At 38.3% G+C, this 24,461-nt stretch overlaps 1 protein-coding gene across 1 annotated transcript; it reads left to right on the top strand.

Annotated features, from left to right (window-relative positions):
- Positions 1–750: 750 nt before the first annotated feature.
- Positions 751–23,610, top strand: LOC108699681 (probable protein S-acyltransferase 23). Its single transcript, XM_018231863.2, has 10 exons — positions 751–1,165; positions 7,614–8,020; positions 9,659–9,729; positions 12,427–12,489; positions 15,065–15,207; positions 16,041–16,137; positions 16,488–16,640; positions 17,681–17,853; positions 21,439–21,604; positions 22,903–23,610. The coding sequence occupies exons 1-10, from the start codon at positions 936–938 to the stop codon at positions 23,098–23,100; spliced, it is 1,701 nt and encodes a 566-aa protein (XP_018087352.1). The 5' UTR covers positions 751–935; the 3' UTR covers positions 23,101–23,610.
- Positions 23,611–24,461: the final 851 nt, after the last annotated feature.

Genomic DNA, 24,461 nt, shown 5'->3' with positions numbered 1-24,461 from the left:
GAAGCTCATGTGATCCGAGCCAGACTGGGCTAAACGGGCAGCCAAGGCTGGCCAAAACAAATGTAACCCTGATCTACTTACCTGTGTGCGCACGTTCCTTTCAATGGACCTGCCAATGGACCTGACTGAATTTTCCAAGCTCACCACCACGTTTAAGGGAAAACAACCACATGAGAATAAATATTTAATGTGCAAAACTTATAAATTACTCCCAGTCTCACCCTGACACACACACATCATTTGACCAGGAGACAGTTAATGAGGTCTTAAATACCATTTTTAAAGACCTGGAACACTTGCCCTGCTCAAAAGTAAAAAAAAAAAAAAAATAAGTGCAGTATACTGTATAATATGATGTAAGTTCCACAGAGTCTATGCTGCAGCCCCAGCTGATGCTGAACGCCTGAACCACACTTTACAGCATTTTGGATCTCTCAATGTAACAAATATTCTTTTCATGTTTAATGCCTTTATACAGTATGCTAGCCTATAAACACACCCCAGAGTATAAATAGCTCACATATCGATTTTAAATAATCTACAGCTCTATAGGGAAATGATAAAGATAAATAAATCAACATTAATTATAACCTTCAATTGGTAGTTTGAACCGCATCCTGCAAATCCAGTCATTCCACATTACCTATGTGTGTGTGACAAACAGTGAAATGCCAGTAAATAGAATTGTTGTTGCACACACACAGTATAGTGTCCCATTGTGTGTACAGACAGTACAGTAGTGGTTGCCATGTGATGTGTCTCCCTGGGAGACAAAAGTGCTTCCAACACTGACACCTTGTGTGGTGGAGCTGCCATTCAGATTCCCAAGCAGCACATGCTAAGTCTATCTGTAAGTTCTATCTGTAAGTTTCACAGAAAAGAGCAGCTGAGGGCAGAGGCAGAGAGAGGGGCTGTTCCCAGACAGGAGGAGGGAGATGATACAATCTGCGTCTCGTCCTCTCTTCAGGCTTAGCCGGTACAGCACTGTCCCAGCAGGAGCCAGTGATTCCCTGCAGCACATGATGGCCAAGGACTGGGCTGGTGGAACAGGAGGAGTGCTGGCCCCCCGGCACATGAAGCCCACAAGCTGTGAAGCCACCACTTCTGATGTCAAGTGTATGACCCACATCTGCAATTGGCAGATCTTTCACGCTGTAAAAGAAGGGTGAGTGAAGTCATTAAGGGAACAACTCATGCATGGGGGGCAATAGGATTTACAACACATTTGCTATACTTGCCATGATGACACACAGGTTGCAAGTTCTTTCTTACAGAAACTGATAATATAAAGGTTTAGCAATCAGAACTTATCATTGCACAATGAATGCTGAAAGGATTGTCATGCTCATGCTTTGGCTGTCTACATGTCAACAAACCAGAATCCTGCTCCACATGGTAACTGTCATCAGCTCAAATGAGGACTTAGCCTCCCTGTCTGTATTGGTAGCAAACTTATCAGGAACAGGAAGGAAACATAGACATCCATAGAGAGGCACAGCTGCCCCCCCCCTCCGGAGTTTTCTGTTCAAATAGGGGTGAAATGTATTGGCTGTAATGTGTACCATGTGAAACTGTTCAGTACAGTTGTGCTGAATGCAATGTAACATGATTTATTCTGATTTCTGTGGATGCAGAAGTCCCATCTGCTTTCACCTGGGATTGACTTCCTATATAGTAACTTTAAGATGATCATGTAGCCACATGAGTTTTGCTGTCACTGCACCAGCAGCCCCAGTATATTCACTATGTGCCCACAAAAGGTTGACTTGTGTAATTGCTCACAGTCAGCTGCAGTTTAAGCCAAATGTTGTCCGTGTAGTGGTTCCCCGGATACTCCGTCCAAGGCATCCAAGTATTGTATAGATAAATCAAAGAGGTTGGGAATCATACACTTAAGGTGGCCATACACGGGCAGATAAAGCTGCAGATATCGGTCGTTTGGACCAATTTGACAGCTTATCTGCCCTTGTATGGGGGTTTCTGAGGGTCTTCCCGATCAATATCTGGCCACGATATCGATCGGGAAGGTATGATTTTTAACCGACGACCCGTCGGAGCCCCTTGGATTACCCCCGATATAGCCATCCCGTTAGTGACATATCGGGGAAAGAACCGCTCATTTGGCGATTTCGCAAAACGAGCGGATCTTTGAGTCTATGGCCAGCTTTAGGCAGAAATTGTCTGTTATTGTTCTTTTTATTTTTGTCCACATGTGTGGACAAAAATAAAAAGCACAATAGCAGACAATTTCTGCCTAAGGGGCCCATTTACTTAGCTCGAGTGAAGGAATAGAGGGAAAAAAAAAACTTTGAATTTCAAATGGTTTTTTTTGGCTACTTCGACTATCGAATAGGCTACTTCAACCTTCGAAACCATGTAGTGGTCTGAACGGCAGACTGGAATATGTATTGAAGAACGTTTAACCTTTGTTTGCAGAACAGCACCCGACTTCAACTTCGAATCGAACGATTGGAACTAAAAATCGTTTGACTATTCGACCATTCGATAGTCGAAGTACTGTCTCTTTTAAAAAAAACTTCGACCCCCTAGATTGCCACCTAAAACCTACCGAGGCCAATGTTAGCCTATGGGGAAGGTCCCCGTAGGCTTTGCCATCTTTTTTGGGTCGAAGAAAAATCATTCGATCGATGGGTTAGAATCATCCCAATCGAACGATTTTTCGTTCAATCGAACGAATTGCGGTAAATCCTTCGACTTCGATATTCAGCAGTCGAATATCGAGGGTTAATTAACCCTCGGTATTCGACCTTAAGTAAATTTGCCCCTAAGTGTATGATTCCCAACCTCTTTGATTTACCCACCAAAGGTTGGTTGTGACCACTTTATAAGATAATTAATGAATGTGATATTGGTATTCTAGCTGAGATGTTCTATGCAGTGATGTGCAGGTTGGCCGGAAACCTGTTGGTTTACCCGCTGGTCTGGCACGTTTGAATCAACCAACTGCCCCAGCGGTGGGTTACCTGGGGTAGCGGGCCAATTTCTCTACCATCTGGCAACTTCTACAACCTCTCAACGCCATGCCAAGCGACGTGGGCTCTCTACTTTAAAAGCACCCCCTAGGTACACAATTATGAAAGCTACAAGAGACTTTATGGGCTTTGTCAATAAATAAATTTCCTACATAACTGAAATTACCTTAGCACCTATAAAAACAGGTTGCTTTCAGTTGATGACTTTGCCCCCCTCAAAAAAATTGTCTGCCCGTGGAAGAAAAATAAGTTATTTTCCATAATTCTGGATGTACAGGCAATTGGGGTATGTGAAAGTTACCCCCCAAAAAAAGAATAACTACCAGAGAAAATACATTTTAAACTTTGGGAATAAGATATTTCTTATTAGTATAGATTATATATATATATATATATATATATATATATATATATAGTATAATTGAAACAGCTTAACACTCTCCATTGGTCCTTATATATCCCTTGGGTCGTCCAGCAGTAATACTCCTGCCTGAACACAAGTGCAGAGGCACAACTATAGAGGAAGACAGCCCGATGTCTTGGGGGCCCAGGGACTGCTTTCTCTATAGAGAGAGGGTGTGGCTGACCCTCAACATATGTGAAATCTGAGGTGACCCTAAGGAGGCAAAAATTCTGCAGGCGGAATGGGGCCCACAAAGTTACTCCACTGCACAAGTGCAAAGCACTAAAATAGATGCAAAACTGAACGTGCATTTGTAAATGAAGCTTATAGTTTTTGCACACACAGCCAAAAAGAAATAAGGGTTAATGCCTCACAACCTTCCTTCTGTTTCGTATTCTTGACAGCCAGTGTTGATATAGAGTAGGGTTCCACCCTAAAAAGAGCAAGTATTTGCACCTTCCATTAATTCACACATTCAGTGAGATAATATTTTGTCTGTGACTCTACAGCTGGAGAGCTACAATTGCCGCATTGGGGGAGAAGTTGACTGTGGTAGTTTAACAACTCTGGTGTATAGGCAGAAAACATATGGTTGGCAAGTTTACAATCTTTCTATGAGATGTTAAATTTCCATTCCCTTGGAGTTATCTCTTACAATAAAGCGGGGTAAAGGAGAGCTACTGGAGTTTAACAAATAGCACATATTTTAGTGTGAATTTTGTCACATTGCCTCTGTATCCCAGTTCTTGGGAGTTAAAACAGTTAGCAGTTCATGTGCATTGTGGGCTCAGTGACAACTGAAGGCTGCTATGTTAATAGAACTGTACACCACATGTCCTGGGCTTTTACCCAACCGTGCACTGTATCCCTGGATAATTCTGGAAATGAAATTGTACAAAGAAGGACATAAATCAGGCCCAAATGTTTCTCTGTCACATTTACTGTGCTAGTACATTTGTATCATAAGTGAGCTACGGCTCTGCTGGATGTGTAGCCATACTGGCCATAGGACTAATGTGTTAGGAATGAGAAATACTATATAAGGAGAGTTGTAAGTGGGTTATCATTGCCAGCCTTAATAACAGGAGGGGTGTCTCTAGTGCATTTCTACATGAGACGATAATCACACTGCACTGAAATTGGATATTTTCAGGATAAAAACAGAGTGCTTTTTAGTATTTCAGTTTCTTGATGTTGCAGGTAAAGTTGTTGTAAAAATGTTACAGGGCAACCCATTTGAAATAAAAAATAACAAAGTGGTATAAAGGTGATACCGTTATTGGCTAACTAAGATAATCATAGCAAGCTCTTAGTTCCTTTTTTTCCCTTTTTTAATCAGCTTGAAAAAGGAACTAAAATGTTCTGAAAGCTTGCGATGATTATCTTAGTTCTTAGTATCTTAGTATCACCTTTTTACCACTTTGTTATGTTTTAATTCAAAAAGGTTGCCTTGTAAATTTTTTTTCATGTGAAATCTCCTTCCAACTAATACTAAATGCATTTCTCAATGTGAAGTTTGCCCACTTAATAGATTGAGATATACAAGAGATTCTGAGTATCTGACAAAGGTGCTGTGCTACCAAATGTGCATTTTTATAGGGCTAGATCTTGCATTCAGGCAACAGTGGGTGTGTCTTTAAAAACATAATAGCACTACAGGAAAAACGTGTTTGGATATACAGTATACCCTTTGCTTACATCTCTCAGCAACCAAAGGTAATACAAAACATATGTCTAATTATTGGCAAGTGCCAGTTTATAACAGAGATTCAACAGAGAATAACGTAAAATAAAAGTATGTAAAAAAAACTTTTTGCTATGGTTGCTATGGGTTACTGCTCCTGGGCAAACTTAGTGCCTTTTATTACATATGGGTCTTAGTGGCTTAACTTTAAGGGACTCAGAAGTGTAAGTGAATGTCATTACATCTGGCTGCATAATAGCCAAGAATAACCATGGGAAAATAGTCAAGAGAAACTGTGCGTTTCCAAATGATACAACAAAGCACAAATAAAGCAGAGTACTCCCTTACAACATTTTTCAAGAGCAGATGAAAATATCATCTAAGAATGCAAGTATTCTGGCACTTGAGGGGTCCAAATATTAACTACAACGGGCTGATGATTCTTTGTAAGATATAGGAGATTAAAGGACTAGAAAGTGGCCTAAAAACATTTACACATATTAACTATAGCAGCCCTAGAAGATTCTGTACCATTTCGGCAGCAAGAAAAGATCTTGTGCCCCAGCACACTGTCATTCACGCATGTGCATTAGAGTATGTGGGGTGTAGGGGTGGGAGTTTAGAAGTCGGGTTGGGACCCCCGGTGACTGCCTGGAAGGCCCATCGTGTTGCAGCCCCGGTGGGCCACTAATGCTCCAGTCCGATCCTGGGTACATTCACAGTTTCAGGGTTGGACTGGGCCATCTAGACACCTGTAAAAAACCTAGTGGGCCCCACCGACCCAGGCCAGATCCCTGTCAGACTTTGAGCGTTTTCAGCTTAAAAAAACTAGAATTTTTAAGGGACAGATTTAAGGTTTGAGTTGTGTTTTCCACAAAAAAAATTAAAGTTTTTGAAGGGGGTTTTTTTGGTCAAAAATATTTTTTTTAATTTTAAAATAACTCGCATTTTTTGAGTTTTGTTATATCCCAACCCTGGAAATAGACAGAATTCGAAAATACACCATGTAAAACCTGTCGAGGTCATGTAGAAGTCAAAGACAGAGGTCCCTTGAACCATTTGAACATGTTAATAGCCTTCATGATGTTTTCGGAGGGTTTTACCCGAAAATTCAATCAGTTTGAGCAATTCGGGGGGTTTTTTCTCCGAAAAACAGCAATAACTAGCTTTTGAATTATTAACCCTGAACTTGTTGATTCGAGTTTTTTCCATTTCAGTTTTTTCTCAAATAAGAAACCATTCAAGTAGTGAGTTCATTCAAGGTCTAAAAAAGTTAACATAACACTAAAATTCAAACTTTGATAAATAACCCCTAAATGTAAATTTCTGCACCACAACAATAGGTGATGCGGAGGGGGGGGATGCACCCCTTGGTCTTAGCTGGCTGACAACTTAGCAACAGGGGTGAGGGGCCCCTGAGGTGGGAGACCCGGTGGGTCCTGGACACCCCAGTCTGACACTGCACAGTTTAGACAGTTCCATTGAGGTTTAAGAGTCAGTGGGGGGTACAAAACTGGTGCCCCCTATAGAATTTGGCTTTCATTGGCCTTAAGGACAATGGTACACATAGCCTTTTCTCCACTGGTATAGCTCTGCCATCAGCCCTTTGTTGTGTGTGTGTCACTGAAGGCATGGCTTCAGCCTATCAGCATGCACACATAGTTTTATGTTTCTACTCCAAAAAAAAAAAACTACCCAGTAGCAGAACAGCTTTTTCTCCACTGGCATATCTATGTGGTATCTGTCACTAGCCTTAATACATGTATTTATGAATATGTACTCTAAAATGATTACATGTAAAAAGCTGGGCCTGAACAAAGATGACCAAAACTGTCCTGTTTCACCACAAAATTTGCAAAACTTACTTTGTCACGCATATTTTCCTGACATCTTGTTTCTCCTCTTGGAGGGCAACATCACATGTATTTTTCGCTCAGTATACTCCTACACATATGCCCTGCATTGTTAGAGAACCTCCTATTCACTATGCTACAACTGCTTTTCAATAGAAAAAGAGGCTCCCATGTTGCCGATTTCTTAAAAACATGTCTGTGTTTTTTGACATTACATCTGGTCGACTGGTAATGGTATCTACTACTACACTATAACTAACAATTAATAATAATAGATAATTACTGGGTGCTTTGTATCCCATATTAAAACAAACAATATACATATGTGTATGCCCTTATTTACATAGTGGGACGGCTCAGAACCCTTTGATTCAAATGAAAAGAGAGGGAAGGATAAAATGACGTATGCGTTTGTCGTGCATCTTTTTTCTTTGTTGCGCATCTTTTTTTGTCATGCGTAATTTTTGTATTATCGCACAAAGCAAAACAAGCAGTGAAGTGAATTATTTAAGCAGTTTCACGAAAACTTTCGCTAGCAAAACACGGATATTTGCAGAGAATCTGTACATGGCAAAATTTTTGGCTCATCGCTAGTGCTGATCATTGTTGTTCGCATTGGGGCAGATATACATCCTTTCTATGATATAAAGTTGTTTCTAACTATGACTTCTATTTTACAGAAATATAAAGAAATGCCAGCATATACTTGAGACAGAAAGCTGCGCTGTCCTGGAGTGTTACGATGAAAAGGGGCACACCCCTGTACATTGGGCTGCTCTTACAGGATCTATTGAACTGATGGAGTTCTTTGTGGATTGTAAAGGACCTGTGGATACACCAAGCCAGGCTGAGTTGGGGCAGCGCCCCATTCACTGGGCTGCTGTCAGTGGCTCTGTTGCTGTTGTAGACATTCTTCTGAAAGCAGGTGTATCACTGGATGTAGAAGATAAGAAGGGCTGCACTCCTTTAATTACAGCGGCTCAGTATGGACAAACAGCATTGTGTTGCTTTCTAATAGGAAAAGGCGCAAAGATCAACTTGTGTGATTCTGAGGGAGACAACGCCTTGCACTGGGCAGCATTTAAGGGTATGTTGTCATCATATAAATACAGGATGGTATCAAACATTCAAAATCATCTGATATCTTCTTCAGGACTGAGAGCTTGAGCAAAATGCTCCTTAAAGGGGAACTAAAGTCTAAAATAAATAATGCAAGAAATGCTGTATTTTGCATACTAAATATAAACATGAACTTACTGCACCACGGCCTAATAAAACAAATGAGTTATGCTTTCAAAGTTGGCCACAGGGGGTCACCATCTTGTAACTATGTTAAACATCTTTGCAAGACCAAGACTGTGCACATGCTCAGTGTGGTCTGGGCTGCATAGGGATTGTCATTAATTATCAAAACAGCACAAGTCTAATAATATCTGCCATAGAAGCCAATACAACAAGACTGATTAATAATCAGAATATGCAGACTGCACTGGTTGCTGTGTTGTCATGTAATCTAATACAAACTTTCTCCAACTGTGCAGAACCAGTGGCTGCAGCAAAATAATCCTTCAATGAGAATCCCATTTTATCTGGCTCCATGATCTTTGTCCCTGCCACTGGAGTTGGAAACATTAAAGGGGATGTAAAGGCAAAAATAAAATCCACTACAAATCTCTACACAAATGCCAACTGCTCTACAGTTAGGGTCCGTTTCCTCTCTGCAGGAGTAAGAGCAAGTGCAATGAAGTGGGAATTTCACTGCATATGGTCAGGTTTCTTATAAAAATGGTAGACATTTTTTAATTAAAGTTTATTGGAGATAAGTTTCTTTTTCATCAAAGAAAGTAAAAATAGGATTTAATTGTTTTGCCTTAAAAGAGCAGTATACATTTATATACAATATGATCAAATTTAGTATAATACAACACAGACAAGAAATTGTTTATACAGGAATTGTGTCCTTAGTGCTGATAATCAGATATAATCCATTTCATTTGGGATTTTTTAATAAAAAAATAAATCTGCCCATACAAGTATATCATACACAGTAAAAAGGCATATTATAATGATACATTTGACAATGAAAAGATATCTGCAGCTGTCATAAATTAATTGCATTAACTGTAATTAATGCCAGTTCAGTTTTATTCAAATTAATCTGAGTGGCATTCAGTATTTATTCTGAATAATTAAGGACCTATATTTGGTGGAATGACATTTCCCAACTGCACGTTATGTGCAGGATGCAGAATATCTGTTTTCCCTTAGTAGGCAGGAAAAAAATGACTTAGTGCTTTTCCAGGAAACAATTGTCTGAGGAGAGCTAAAAATGGGAGGTGGAGTAAATGTAGCAAGTGTTGTCAGGGCTCATGCATGAATTGGATTTAAACAGTCTCTGGCACTCAAGGTGATAAGTATGTGTGCCATGGAACTCAGTTTTTCCTTAAAAGTGGGCCTGGTAACACTAAGCTCTTCAGCTGTGGTGGCTCCACAACTCCCATGACCCAGCTGATGTTGATCTATAACTCCCAGGCCACAGTTTTAAAGGGGGCTGGAAGTTATTTGTGGTGTGATCACAGACTAGACCAAACAAACTGTTCTGGTCAAAATTGATAAAGGATTGTACAATAAGGCACCTTTTGCACTATAAAATATGCAGAGGTCAAAAAGTAAGTGCTAGTTGCATATTTTAATCCCAGTTGTAATATATATATTTTTCATATAGGTCACTGTGAATTGGCTCACCTACTTATATACTCTGGCTGCAATCCACGGCAGACAGATAATTTTGGGCAGGTAAGCCAGACATTCATTTTGGTACACAATGGAAAAGTACTTTTAACTGTCTATTAAAAAAGTGCTTTTGTTATTACCTGTCACACATGTTATACACAAGGTAATATTTACTGCATTTGTTGTAAGGAACTGTAAAGTTATTATCTGCCTCAGTCTTCATAGAGGTATAATAATGCATGGTGTGATATACCACTTGCCATATACATATATGGGATCCCTTATTCAGAATCATAAGCAGGGTTAATTAAATATTTAATAGTTTTTTTTAGCAGACAAGTTATGGAGATCCAAATTACAGAAAGACCCGTTATAAGGAAAACCCCATGTCCCAAGCATTCCTATAATAGATTCTATATGTGTATCATATATTTGTTTAATGTATATTGCAAAAGTTAAGGATAGTAGAAGTCTCAAAGTATGTACAACTGCTTTTATTTGAGCCATACAACCCAATTATAATTAGGGATGCACCGAATCCACTATTTTGGATTTGGCCGAACCCCCAAATCCATCGTGAAAGATTTGGCCGAATACCTAACCGAATCCGAATCCTAGTTTGCATATGCAAATTAGGGGTAAGAAGGGGAAAACATTTTTTACTTCCTGGTTTTGTGACAAAAAGTCATGCAATTTCCCTCCCTGCCCATAAATTGCATATGTAAATTAGGATTTGGATTCGGTTCGGCCAGGCAGAAGGATTCCGCCGAATCTGAATCATGCTACAAAAGGCCGAATCCTGGCCGAATCCCGAACCGAATCCTGGATTCGGTGCATCCCTAATTATAATACATTCCTAGTAGAGGTACAAAAAATTAGTCATGTGACACAACTGACATCACTAAGCAGCAATTATAATTGATAACATCACGAAGCACTAAGGATATTATAAGTGACCATGGTCATGTAAAAGCTTGAGGACGAAGGTCATGGAACTCCGAGGTGACTTCTAATACCCTTATATTTTGCAACAGGGGGTACTTCATTTATTATAATACAATCGTTTCAGTGTCATGTGACAGAAATGACATCACTAAGCTCCGATTATAACCAATGACATAACTAAGCATGGTTTATAAATTATTTATGGATTTTGTGCATTGTAAGAACAAAGAGTTACAAGGGAGTAGTGATCTTATTAATCTTAGTAATCTTATTACATGGGCTCCAAATAGAAGCAGAAGGTTATAAAATAACCTGTAAAATATATCTTTTTAAACAGTTTGTACTGAGTCAGTAGCGTGCTGATACATTCCCATCCGTTCCTACTTCTTGGTGCGCTGACAGCCACTGCCTAAAAGCATGCATTTTTGCACAGACAAATTGCAAAGTCAAACATGAGCCTGCATTTATATGAGCTGCACATTATTTGAGCAGAACATTGAGAGCACTCATTAATTCCCACTGGTAATAGGCAGATTATTTGAATTCCTTTCTAAAACCAATTTTGCAGCTGATTAGTGTTCATTATATTCATTAGAGCACTTTTAAGCAATCAAAAAAAGCAGTAGTGCAGAAAATATTTATGCATGTAGTACTATATAATATTATTTCAGACTGATAAATGGAACATGGACAATGCACAGTTTGCAGATCTTAATCAATCAATCTTAATTAATATTAATACAGCACAGTGTTTAGGGTTACACAAAATGCAGGCAATGTATAACTTAGCTAAGAGCAGCCAGTCAGATGTTTACTTTCATAATTCCAACTATACACTAGAACTACTACTTTCTAGGTGTTCTAGATATAACTTTGGCTACTACAGTACATAGCACCAAATGATTTGATTATATGCTTTATATAGTCAATGTAGCATTTGTTAGCACTGGTTAACTGAGCCCTGTGTGCATAATAGGGTGTTTATTACTTGCACTGTATAATTTATTGGGTGTTGGTTAATCTGTAATTAGCTCATGGCTTGTCATATCCATAACCTTTATAGTTACTTCAAACCATTCTCATTTCATATATGGAATACAGAAATAATCAGGCTGCCAAATGGAAATCTGATAGGAACGTCAGATGTGCTTTTAGTGACAAAAGATATCAGTAGACAGAGATTCTGGGCTTCCCTGTACCACTGCACTTTCTCTATTAGCAGAGCAATGAAAGCATCATAAAAGCAGATACTTTCTTTACAAAAACCTTACCAGATATAACCTTTTTGTGGGTATACATAGGCAAGTGAGACAAAACTACAGTACTATTCTCAAGTTGCTTCCCATTACTTTAATGGCAATCATTCTACTTATGGCACAAGTAAACAACAATGACCAAAAACACAGAAGTCCTTGTTCTCCAGCAGTAGTTGCCAATTTGTGCCATATTTGCGATTTTATTCCGTGGTGTATTGCCTTAAAGTATACAAATTTAGCAAACTTTGCATTGCCTGTTGGGGGAGGGTTTGACCCCATGTCCCTTGCACGGTGCTATTTTAAGAGAACATATTCAGCTTTTCTTACCAGAATATATATATGTCTACAACAAAACAGGAAAAAAATATTTTCTAGGTAAGAACATAACAGATAACACAAGCTCTTGTGTTATCTGTTATGTCCTTACCTAGAAAATATTTTTTTCCTGTTTTGTTGTAGACATATATATATTCTGGTAAGAAAAGCGGACCAAATGTACTAAAAACTGGTTAAGGGGAGATATGGAATACAATGACAACTGATTTTTATTTTTCTACAGACCCCTTTGCACTTGGCTGTATTAAGTGGAAATCTTCCAACAGTCCAACTATTATGTGAACAAGTGAGTACATTCTACATCATCATTTATTTATATTGTGCCAACAAGTTATACAGCACAATATTTAATTTCATTAATTTATAACAAACAGCTGTCATATAATAAATAAGGGTTAAAAGGTAGAAAATCTGGATAATAGTGTACATGACATAATGCAAAGCTGTTGGGTTATAAGTAATATAAAACCAAAGTTTAATTGATTCAACACCTCAAACATCCATTCTGTCTGTGCAATATGAGCTTTGGAGGAATAATAACACAAAATTATAATTCCAAACCCCAAACCCAATATACAACAGTGATGGGGAAAATAATAGTAATAGCTACTCAAAACCTCTCTTCACCCTTCCAGGATTTAGTATATGGTTATTTTGAAAATGTTCGTAAAAAATAAAACTGTCAGTGGGGCCATACATAGAAGTGTCACATACAGCAGCTCTCTGCAAAGAGTAATCAAATAAAAACTAGGTGTAAGGAGCCATATGCTGCTTCTCTCCACTTTGGTGCCGCATCCAAAATGGCAACATCCATAGCCATAGTGTGGGACACCGCACTGGTGCAGTGATGTCATTGCGCTGTACTTGCCGAAAAAATCTAAATAAATAGACGCCAAATACCCGATTTCAGTGTATCATGTATCCCCTTGGATACAGAGTATGGGACTTTCTGAATTCTGCTTCCTCCTTGATAAAGACTTCAACCCAGTAAGGGCCATTGACAATATATTCAGACATTGAACCTGGATCGTTGGCATTTATTTATTTAGAATTTTCACACCAAGTGCGGCACAATGATGTCACGCAATTATATGATAATAACACTGTGCCGTTTGTCATGTCCCACGTGACAGCTGTCATAACACTATATATATATTTTTATTTTTTTTTGCACCACTTAAATATCATGCGAATGGTCATGATTGCATGACGGCCATATTGAAAGCAGCACAATACAGTATGTGGGAGCAAATTTTGTGCAGTTACACTAGAATTCTGAAATTAAGTTGCATTATGGTTACAAAAAATAGCGAAAGATTTTTAAAAGTTGCATAAAGTTAGTAAATAAGGCCTAATTTGATGCTTAAAGGAGACATATTGTTTAAAAACAAGAGTCTGCAAGTGCATTATACTCTTTAAATATAGAAGGAATGTGCTTAAAATATGTGTTTTGGAGACTCCAAATTCCCAACCTTAGACCAACTGAAGCTCTCAACAGCCCAGCAAACGATTCAATGGTTCCGGTATCTGCAATTGAGAGAGGCTTTTCGTACAGAATTCTCCACTCTCCAGATAACGTATGTTACCTCCAAGTTTGAGGAAATTCTGTGGGACCCCAAGGCAGATAAGTTGATTTCTAGGTTATATACAAGTAACTAATCGTTTGCCTCCCCGCACCATTTGATAAGGCTCAATGAAAATGGCTAAAAATTGTTCCATCACTGGAACCAGATGCCTGGGAGGAGGCCACAGATGGCATTTATGGTTCCTGATCTCATTAAGAGACCATCTCATACAATTTAAGTTCGCCCACCAACTGTACATCACATCAGACAGGAAGAAAAAATATGGTGGAGTTACTGATGCCAGGTGTCCTAAATGTCACTGCCCAGAAGATAAATTTTGTCATACGGTGTGGGAAGGCCCACAGGTCTTCCGGTTTTGGACAGAAGTGGTGGGTCATTTGCAAGGACACTTGTCATTCCCTGGGGCCTGTACACCAGAAATATGTATATATATCAACTGAATAGTTGAAGACATGCTCCCTTTGATTAAAACAAGAATTCTTGTAAAAAAAACTCTTGTTTTATGCGAAAAAAGCCCTAATCATGAAGTGGATGGCCCCCCAACCCCCCACAATGCAACATTGGCTGTCACTGGTAGATAGGGCCTTGGTAAATATAAAACTGACATATGAAGCAAGAGGGTGCCCCAAAAAATTTGACAGAATATGGTCCGCATGGTTGGAACTGCACCCAGAGCAAGAACAATACATATGAAATGTGTTGACCTGATTGTGAGACCTTATGATAACTATCTAATATGTAACTGCCAAATACAACTTATAACACCGATTGACAACAGATGCATTATGGAAGTTTTTTGTACTGTATGTATATAATTTTTTTTTTCTGTTTGTCTCGTAACCTCTTATCCCCTACCCATTCCCTCTCCTCCCTGTTGAAACGAAAACACAAACTTTTTTTAACAGTCCCCCAAAATCCTAATAGCTCGCCTATCTGTTTCAATTGATGTTTGTTGAATTCGCTGTGCAGTCAAGCTGGCAGAACTCAGCACAATGCATTGTAGGATAGAAACTAATCAGCATCTAGGTGGAGGGAAGTAAACTGCAGGGCTGTGATTGGCTACCCCCCTCCTACAGTGCTTCTGGCAGGGACCATTAGGAAACACCCACCACTCATTTGAAACACAGGTGGGGCTGTAGGAGATCTATAGGGATCTATATTTTAAGATAATATTAATTTTTAACCCAAAGTAAAACCAACACTATTGTCTGCAATATTAGGTGTCTTTTCACCAATCCTATATGTCTCCTTTAACATATGCTCTTTTCCCTTCAGGATAATGTTGATTTAGAAGGTGAAGACAACAACAGAAATACCCCCTTGAAGCTGGCTAACGGACGAAAGTCCAGGGAAATTGCCTCGTTTTTACAAAGCACAATTGTGCAATCAAAAAAGCTTCATGCTAAATTTAACTGGAGGTAAACTGTCTACATAAATATTTATTCAAAGATATAAAATATGCAGCACATCGGAGTGTTAGTGTAAGAAAGTCTTCACAGCTGATTAAGCTATGAATTTAAATGAACAGGAGGTGGGCTTTATTATGCTTGACGTTTGTTGCTAATTACTGGACATAAATAAAATATGTGAAATCTTTTTTAAATTACATCTCAGGAGAAATTCTGTGTAAGTAATAATGCAGTAAATGAAGACTAAGTCCCTGCTGCAAATTATTGTACAAAAACTCTGGCATTAAGTTTATAATGAAAGTACCACGTAATTGTGGTTAAACAACATTCATTTTTAAATATTTATATCTTGCCAGGAATAAGAGAACTGCATACATTCAGTATATTAGGCTTGCAGCACAGCTGGCTCTACAGATCTCGATTCCAGTAAATTTATCTGCAATGACTTTTACACTAAGCACCCCCCAATAATGGCTGGCACCTTGTTTAAATGAACAGAAAGCAGGCTACATAATATCCATTTTGGAAAATACATTTCAGCAGCTATTCAAGATTTTAGCTTTTGTAAACCAAAATACAAATCATTTAAAAAATCACTGTTTTATATCCACAAGGTTTACCCATAGCTGAGTCTTTATAAATATACAACTAACGCACAAGTTAGAGGGCAGGAGGAAGGGGGCCTATATGCACTGCCCAACGGAGGCAGCCTTATGATTTTTATTAAGCATCTACTTCCTGCAGATCTGGAATATTTATTTTGTTATTGAGTGTTTACAGTGAGTTCATATGGCCAATTCTCAACGGCAGTGAAATAATAGGTTTGTCACTTTTCTTTGCAGTACATGGCTATTTGGTCGCCCAGGTAAATCAAAAGGACCCATCTTATTCTTTTATGGAAATTTATTCCTTTGGGGATATCCCACTTATTTCTTTAAGGTATGTTTTTAAATGATATGTTTTGGCTCTTTTTGCTTCTAAAGAACTCAAATGCTTTATATTATCAGTGACCCCATTTGAAAGCTTGAAAGAGTCAGAAGAAGGCAAATAATTCAAAAAGTATAAAAAAGAAACAATGAATGCCAACTGAAAAGTTGCTTAGAATTAGCCGTTCTATAACATACTAAAAGTAACCTTAAAAGGTGACCCGCGCCTTTAAGAAATGTCGCATACACATTTTGTGGCACAAGGACTTTCAATCTGAATGTTGTTTGCTGACATCTGCAGTATTTGTATGGTATGCCATTTGTTGATTATTGCTGATTAATCTGTTTTCCTTCACTGAACAGATTGTGCCTGTTTCATATTATGCTCTCTGGGAGCTGCATATTATGTTCCTGCTGTGTAATGCACTGATGTGGGCTTTCTTCTTAAAAGCTTCCTATATGGACCCTGGTTTCCTTCCTCGGGATACAGAAGACTATAAATACGCTGTTAAGCAGGTACAGAATGAGAACATAACATATAGGGCAGGTTCTTAACCTGCTTATGTTGTCAAATGGTTAACCCTTTTGCTGAAATAACATTTAATCCTTTACACATGCTTTAAAGGAATAGTTCAGTGTGAAAATAAAAACTGGGTAAATAGATAGACTGTGCAAAATAAAAAATGTTTCTAATATAGTTAGTTAGGCAAAAATGTAATGTATAAAGGCTGGATTGACTGGATGTCTAATAAAACAGCCAGAATCCAACTTCCTGCTTTTCAGCTCTATAACTCTGAGTTAGTCAGCGACTTGACGGGGGGCCACATGGTACATTTCTGTTCAGTGCGTTTGTAATTGATCCTCAGCATTCAGCTCAGATTCAAAAGCAACAGATATGACCCATGTGCCCCCCCCCCAAGTCTCTGATTGGTTACTGCCTGGTAGCCAGGGTTACCAGTCAGTGTAAACCAAGAGAGCTGAAAAGCAGGAAGTAGTGTTCTGACTGACATGTTATAAATCAAATCACTCCAGCCTTTATACATTAAATTTTTGGCTAACTAACTATATTAGAAACATTTTTTATTTTGCACAGTCTATCTATTATACTATATACCCAGTTTTTATTTTTACACTGAACAATTCCTTTAATAGTGCTGTGTTCGTTGCTATCACATTACATGTTGTGATTTCATGTATTTCTATATATTAGACACTTTTCTCTGCATCAGTTATAAGCACCATAGTTATACAACTACATTTCCATATGCAGCCATACCATTTTACAATAATTACAATAAAAGACACAAATAAGGCATCCCTTTAATAATGCATTTAATTCACTATTGTGTTTTGATTGACATCTTTATGTCATATCAAACTTTAAAGGAGAAGGAAAGGTCAGGGTATTGGGCTAACTTCTAGCACCCCCAGTGATGTCACCTTTCCTTCTACTTTAAATAATAATGTACCATTGTCCTACTTCATATTTACTGTATGTCCAAGTAGCATTCATCTATGAGAAAGAAAAGTTTGCCAATTTGTCATGTTCATTTTAGGCTGTACATTTTAATGATTGGAAAGATGGCAAAAACCCTTTGAGCAGACTGTGTCATACTTGTCATCTTGTGAAGCCACTACGTTCCAAGCACTGTCGCGTCACAAATCGATGTGTGTCCCACTTTGACCACTATTGTCCTTACATCTACAATGATGTTGGAAAGCAGAACAGGTACAGCATAATCCACCTATTGCATAACAGTTGTTCCCATAACAATAAGTCTGATACAGTTTGACGTTGTCTTGATACATTATGATAGGAAATGCAAACCAATTATCAGATCCAAAAAGTTTGATTCCATTAGAGTTAAAGTGAGTGAGATAAGTGCCTCTGATGCTGGAAATGTTTCCTGCCTACACAGCAGTTTGATCACTAATGCGGCAATGAATAATCACAGGGTGCACTTCTTTTAAACATTTTATATTAATAGAGGGATCTCAGGACCCTGCCAGCAAAACATTTTATTTGTTATTTTAAGGAAATAATTCTAATTTTTTAAAATGATTACTTTTTTCTCTGTAATAGTAACACATTCGCTTGTACTTGATGATAACTAAGCTCCATGAATCCATACTGGTGGCAAAACAATCCTATTGGGTTTACTGAGAGGCACATTTATCAATGGTCGAATTTCGAATTCACATGAATTCGAGTTTACTCAAAATTTCAATATTCGACTATTTATTAAAACAATTGAATATGTTCAACTTGGAAATTTCAGAAATTCGAAAACTAGCATCAAATCGAAATAGACCAAACTCGATTTGAGTTTTTCCTCCGAAAAAAAATCAAATGTCAGGAAGGTTTTAGGGGGTGAATAGTCTAATTCTAATTCTTAAAGGGACAGAGTATGATAAATCTCGAAAATCTAATTTTTAAAAAAACTCAAACTCAGTTTGGATAATTCCCTAGTGGAATTGGACAGTTTTGAACATAAAGAAAATTTGAATTTTCAATTTGGCCCTTAATAAATCTGCCCCTTAATGTTTACATGATTTTGAAAGGAAAAGGCAATTTACATTGGGGGTGCCAAAAGTTAGGCACCCCTAAGTGATTATATTTACAATACTTATGTGACACCCCAGGCCGGTGCTCCTATCAGCAGAAATCTAAACCAGCCTGGGGTTCTTCCAGCGAGCACCACGGATCGATCCTATTCTTAGGTTTTCACATTTCCCAGGGCAGACGCATGCGCAGTAGAATGAAAAAGCTGGCTTTTTCGGTAAAGTTTTCAATCTCTATTGCGCATGTGCAGCCGTGAGAGGGCAGAGGAAACAGGAAGAAGTTTTCTTCGTGGTGCTCTCTGGAAGAACCCCAGTCCGGTGCAGGATGCTGATAGGAGCACCAGCCTCAAGTTTCAGGTTAGTAAATATAACCACTGGGGGTGCTTAACTTATGGCACCCCCAAGTGTAATTTGCCTTTCGTTCTCCTTCAAGCCGACTTAAGCTACAGTGATACAAAATACAGAAACTTAGATCACTTATCCAGAAAACCCCAGGTCTCGAACATTACATGTAATGGATCTGTATATCTATGAAAAAAGTTCCAAAAGACAGCAGAAACTGTAATGCAGTGTTATTTAATAGAGCTGATTTACTGCACCTCCACTAGATTCGTGTTTCTAGCTTCTACCTGCACTGATTTACATTATAATCAGCAACGTTTACTTGGAAAGTAAATGCTGAGTGCTCCAGCATCCATGGATGAGAGAATGCAACTATTATCTTCCCATGAAATATACGTAATCTCTGTAGAAGAAAGCAATAAACACTAAGGGTTTAATTATTCTGGGTGTTGGAAAATCTGTGCTCCATTTAAGGCCAAACTTCCAAATAACCTCTGTGCAGGCTAAACTTCATCAATCATATTTTAAGGATCTTTGTGATGTAATTCCATGCAGACAGGTACAGTGTAAGTTGCAGAATAATCCCTTTTGATTTTTTGACAGGCCCTGCTTTTTGTCAGAATGTGTTAAAAGAAAAATATACAATTTATAAATGTAATGTTTACCTTTCGTTTATTTTCTCTCAAATACACAATAAAGTTAAAGGCATAGCTCATGGCATATAACATTTTTCTCTGCATGTTTATATATACATGTGGAACCAATCATATTGCTGAAATGCTTGCTTCAGCAGAAACTTGGAAATTCCATATAAAAACAAAACAACACCCCTAGTGGTTACAAACAGATGATGCTGTTCTTTAGGTTTATTTTAGTGTCTCACAGACTGTCTGACTGGCTATTTAAAGGAACATCAAAAGTGTTTTAAAATGATTGAAATATAATGTACTGTAGCAATACTCTCAACTCATTATTCTGCTGAGCTTATCTGCTATTTATTTGTGCCAATACGCCCTATCTCAACTGGAATTGCTGCCCCCATGGCTACACAGCATCTTATCTATTTAATCTATGGTTAAGTAAACACCACGCCTGGATTTGTGGCAATGCCACAAAGGCACAGGGAAGCACAGGGGTGACATGCTGCCCAGCCGCAGCATGCCACCCCCAAAAGCAATATGCAATAAAGCAATATGACATCCTTCTCCAAGTTTTTAGCTAAATTGAGTTAGCCCACATATTTCAGCTGTGCCATTGCTTATGCATGTTGTGTTCATCCTGGTTTGACAGTTGCTTTTATTTAATAAATAAATAAATTGGGAGCAAGTTGTTTATGAGTGTTACAGTGCACTGGCATAAACAATGGCAATGGCTCAGGATTAAAATTCCAGGGGCTATGGTACAGAAAGCCTTGTACTTAAAGGGATACTGTCATGGTAAAAACATTTTTTCCCCCAAAACGCATCAGTTAATAGCGCCGCTCCAGCAGAATTCTACACGGAAATCTGTTTCACAAAAGAGCAAACAGATTTATTTATATATAATTTTGAAATCTGACATGAGGTTAGACATATTGTCAGTTTCCCAGCTGCCCCATGTCATATGACTTGTGCTTTGATAAAGTTCAGTCACTCTACTGCTGTACTGCAAGTTGGAGTGATATCACCACCCTCCCTTTTCCCCCCAGCAGTCTAACAACAGAACAATGGGAAGGTAACCAGATAGCAGCTCCCTAACACAAGATAACAGCTGCCTGGTAGATCTAAGAACAGCACTCAATAGTAAAATACAGGTCCTACTGTGACACATTCAGTTACATACAAAACTACAGCCTGCCAAAAAGCAGTTCCATCCTAAAGTGCTGTCTCTTTCTGAAAGCACATGACCAGGCAAAATGTCCTGAGATGGCTGCCTACACACCAATATTACAACTAAAAAAATACACTTGCTGGTTCAGGAATGAAATTTTATATTGTAGAGTGAATTATTTTCTGTGCAAACAGTGTAATTTAGAAATAAAAACAACATCATCCCTTTAACTGTTTAAGACAGACGTATAGTGCTCCATTGCACCAGAGTACACTGCATATTGTGCTTTATGCTCTTTTCTTTTAATGTGGGTGCAACTGACACAAAGACACTAGTAAAAAAGGAGAGCATATATACTGTATATGCAAACACTCTTGTAAATGGTGAAATGAAAATTGCAATTTTTCCCCATTTGTTGCATCTACAGTATGTCCATAATGGAATGTAATGGGCAACAGTTCCATGTGTTTTGTAACAGATGCTTATTTTAAAGAACTAATGTTGTGTGTATATAAAAGGATACAGGGCTGGCAAAATGGATCCTATTACGGAACGATAAATCAACAAAAGCTGACCACATGTACTCTTGTTTGCTTTCTAGAGCATTCTTTGTAGGATTCCTGGCCACCATGTGCATGTGCTGTTTCATTGGAGTCTATCTGTGTTGGGATTGCTTCTACATTGTTGGAAATAGCATCTTGATTGGAATGGGCTTCCTCTTTCTTTCTATTATTGGTACTATTTCAGCTCTCATGACTGTGATGTGTGTAAGTATTATAGGGTTAGGTAATTTATATATATATATATATATATATATATATATATTTATAATTTGTTATCATTTTGGGTGACAAAATGCACGTAACCGTCATTGCCCCCCTGTGTTTTACTGTCGTTAATCTCTAGCTGTTTGATCTGTAATTTCAATTACAAAGCAGAAGGTAGTAGGACTATCGACTCTGCCCCTTCGCCTTCACAACCATTTCTCTCCACTCATTGTTGCCATAACAGTACCCATAAACTGCCAGTACCCAAGTCTGCGTTTGCAGAATCACTAAAGACAGTGTGTAACTTTAAAGGGCAAATTTACCAAAGCAGTACTCTGTACGAATTTTAGGGGAAAAAAACACCATGATTTTTACCCACGATGCAGCTATTTATGCCAGAGTTCCAACATCATAACAGGATCCTGTTAAATGTCATGAACTGCAATTTGTGTATGTTAGCAATGCAAGTTACAGTAGACATGTTTTTAGTAAGGATGTTGTCACTGACACTATTGTAACGTACAAATGTGTTTGTGGTGTAATTAACTAGCCACAAGTTAGTTGCGTAGTCCCGATAAGGTAGCACTGCTCACACTTTCACACTTACTTCATCACCATTCTGCCACCATACATTGAAGGTGGTGGAAGTTGACACTGGGCCCCATAAATTATGAAATTCAGACGCCAAGTATTTTTAATGCATTATGCATAAAATGCATCACCATCTCAGGGGTGTAATTAAGATTTGTGGGTGGGGGATCCCCTACCAGTTCATTTGCCGGGCTTCAGGGTACACTGCTGTACTAAGCTGTCCATGTGTGAAGACTCACATAAGAAATTTGCTAGAAAGGGAAACCACTATATTTAACAAGGCTAACAATAGTGTTATTTAGTTTTTTTCTAAAATCTTTCTGCAGCCCATCATTCTCTTTCCCAAGGTCATCCTTTGTTTTTAGCAATCTTTTTGAACAGGAGCTTGTTAGGTTCTTAAATAATACTAATATGTTGCTTGCATCAGCACTCCAGCTATGAACATACAGTATAACACAGCTTTGGGACAGTGCAGAGAACATAGGCCCCTGTAATGTTACAGGTGCAGGAAGGGGATACAGAAGCAGAATTAATTTTAATTTTTTACATAATAGTAATAATAGCATATTATAGCATTTTTCTTACTCAGTACCCAATGAAGCCCAGGTTTATATTTGAGCTGTGCCTTCCAGTTATCAATATGGCCAGATTAATGTGCACCAATTGAAAATATTCTTTTTTCCAACCATACTTTTGTTTATTCCTAGCTTTACATGGCTCTTGTAAACATCACAACCAATGAGAGGATAAATGTGAAAAAATACACATACCTGAAAGACGACAGGGGCCACTTTAGGAATCCATTTGATCGCGGACTCTATCTCAACTTCTTGGAATTTATTGACCTTGTGGCGCCTCTTTCTGAAGATTACATCCAAAAAAAACATCTGAGATTCGATATTTAAAAAAGGAGGAGTATGAAAATGAGGAACTTCGGACATGAATTTGTGGAAAACTAGACTTATTTTTTGTATATGTTCTGTATATTTGTAATATGAATTGAAAAATACATTATTTTATAAGGAAATGGGTATAAGGAATGCTTATTTTCCCTTTCTCTCTGAAGGTAAGTTCTGTCCAACTAGTGTTTTTTTTATCTGCTATTCTATATTCTTGGGTTCAACAATATGATCTTGGAAACCCAGGACTGGACACAAAAAATGTTGGAAGTCATAATCCAGTCATAGATTTCTTGCTTGACACAATATTATCACCAATTATAGCTAATAGTCTGACTCAGATATTATGAACTTAAATCACTGATTATTACAGCCATGCCTTCTATGGAGTACAACATTCAGGAGCTGGAATGTGGCATTGCCTTAGCAAAGCCAAGGAAAGGATGATGGTTCCTATTCAAAAGTGCATGGCATTATCTTTATTATTATCTCTAATAAATACATTGCATGTATACAGATGGAGGCATGGATTCATCACTCACCTGGGGCAAGTTGGAGTGCAATGACCTGACATGCCTGAACATTATTTACCTTTGGATTGAGTCTCCCCCTCGCCAATATAGCTTTTGTACATGTACATGAGGGTTTAGGTACTCAGAATAAAAGGGTACTAGCTTTTTATATATAAAATAAAAACGCTGCCTGCTCCTTTTTAATGACATGCACCATGTCATCCGTTTCCTGCAGAAAATGCCAATGTTTATGTATCACGTGTTTGATATATCTGCTAGCAGTGGTATATCTTGATACAAAAAAATGGTCTCTCCGTTTTTTCAGAAGTAACTGTGATTTGGGAATGTGCTCTCACCTTACCCTTGGCTTTCTCCACCAGTGCTGTCTCATAGCCCCTTTCAATAAACGGCCTTGTTCCAGGGCGCTCTCATCTGAAGTGATTCTCATTTATTTTAATGCACACAAATTATCAGACTATCCTTTTCCAGTGCATTCCACCAGTAGTGCCATCAAGTTGACCCCCACACAAGTCTGTCCACTTAGTTTTAGTGCAATTTCACTGTCCAAATGTACCGTACCAAATATTGCAAGTCGCTCTAATTTCTCCAGCACATGTGCCAAATTCTGTTACCCATGGCAACAGCAAAATACATTTCCCATGCATTCCACCACTAGTGCCATAAAGCTGACCATCACCTGACTCAGTCCACTTAGTTTGGTGCAATTTCACTGTCGAAATTTACCACAACGCTGTGCCAACTATTGCATATCTCACTAATTTCTCCTTCTCGTGTACCAAATTATTCTCCTCATGTGCCAATTTCTGTTACCCATAGCAACACTAAAACACATTT

Source organism: Xenopus laevis, chromosome 1L, assembly GCF_017654675.1.
Source record: "Xenopus laevis strain J_2021 chromosome 1L, Xenopus_laevis_v10.1, whole genome shotgun sequence".
In the NCBI taxonomy this organism is placed as follows: Eukaryota; Metazoa; Chordata; class Amphibia; order Anura; family Pipidae; genus Xenopus; species Xenopus laevis.
The sequence above is the reverse complement of the archived record's forward strand: the minus strand, read 5'-3'. Positions and strand labels throughout refer to the sequence as shown.

What these genes read in the sequence shown, in the direction of transcription:
- LOC108699681 (XM_018231863.2), top strand. Translation starts at nt 936, where the DNA reads ATGATACAATCTGCGTCTCGTCCTCTCTTCAGGCTTAGCCGGTACAGC. An exon ending in TTTCACGCTGTAAAAGAAGG is followed by an intron (nt 1,166 to 7,613) that starts GTGAGTGAAGTC and finishes TCTATTTTACAG; the next exon opens with AAATATAAAGAAATGCCAGC. An exon ending in TCCAACTATTATGTGAACAA is followed by an intron (nt 12,490 to 15,064) that starts GTGAGTACATTC and finishes TTTTCCCTTCAG; the next exon opens with GATAATGTTGATTTAGAAGG.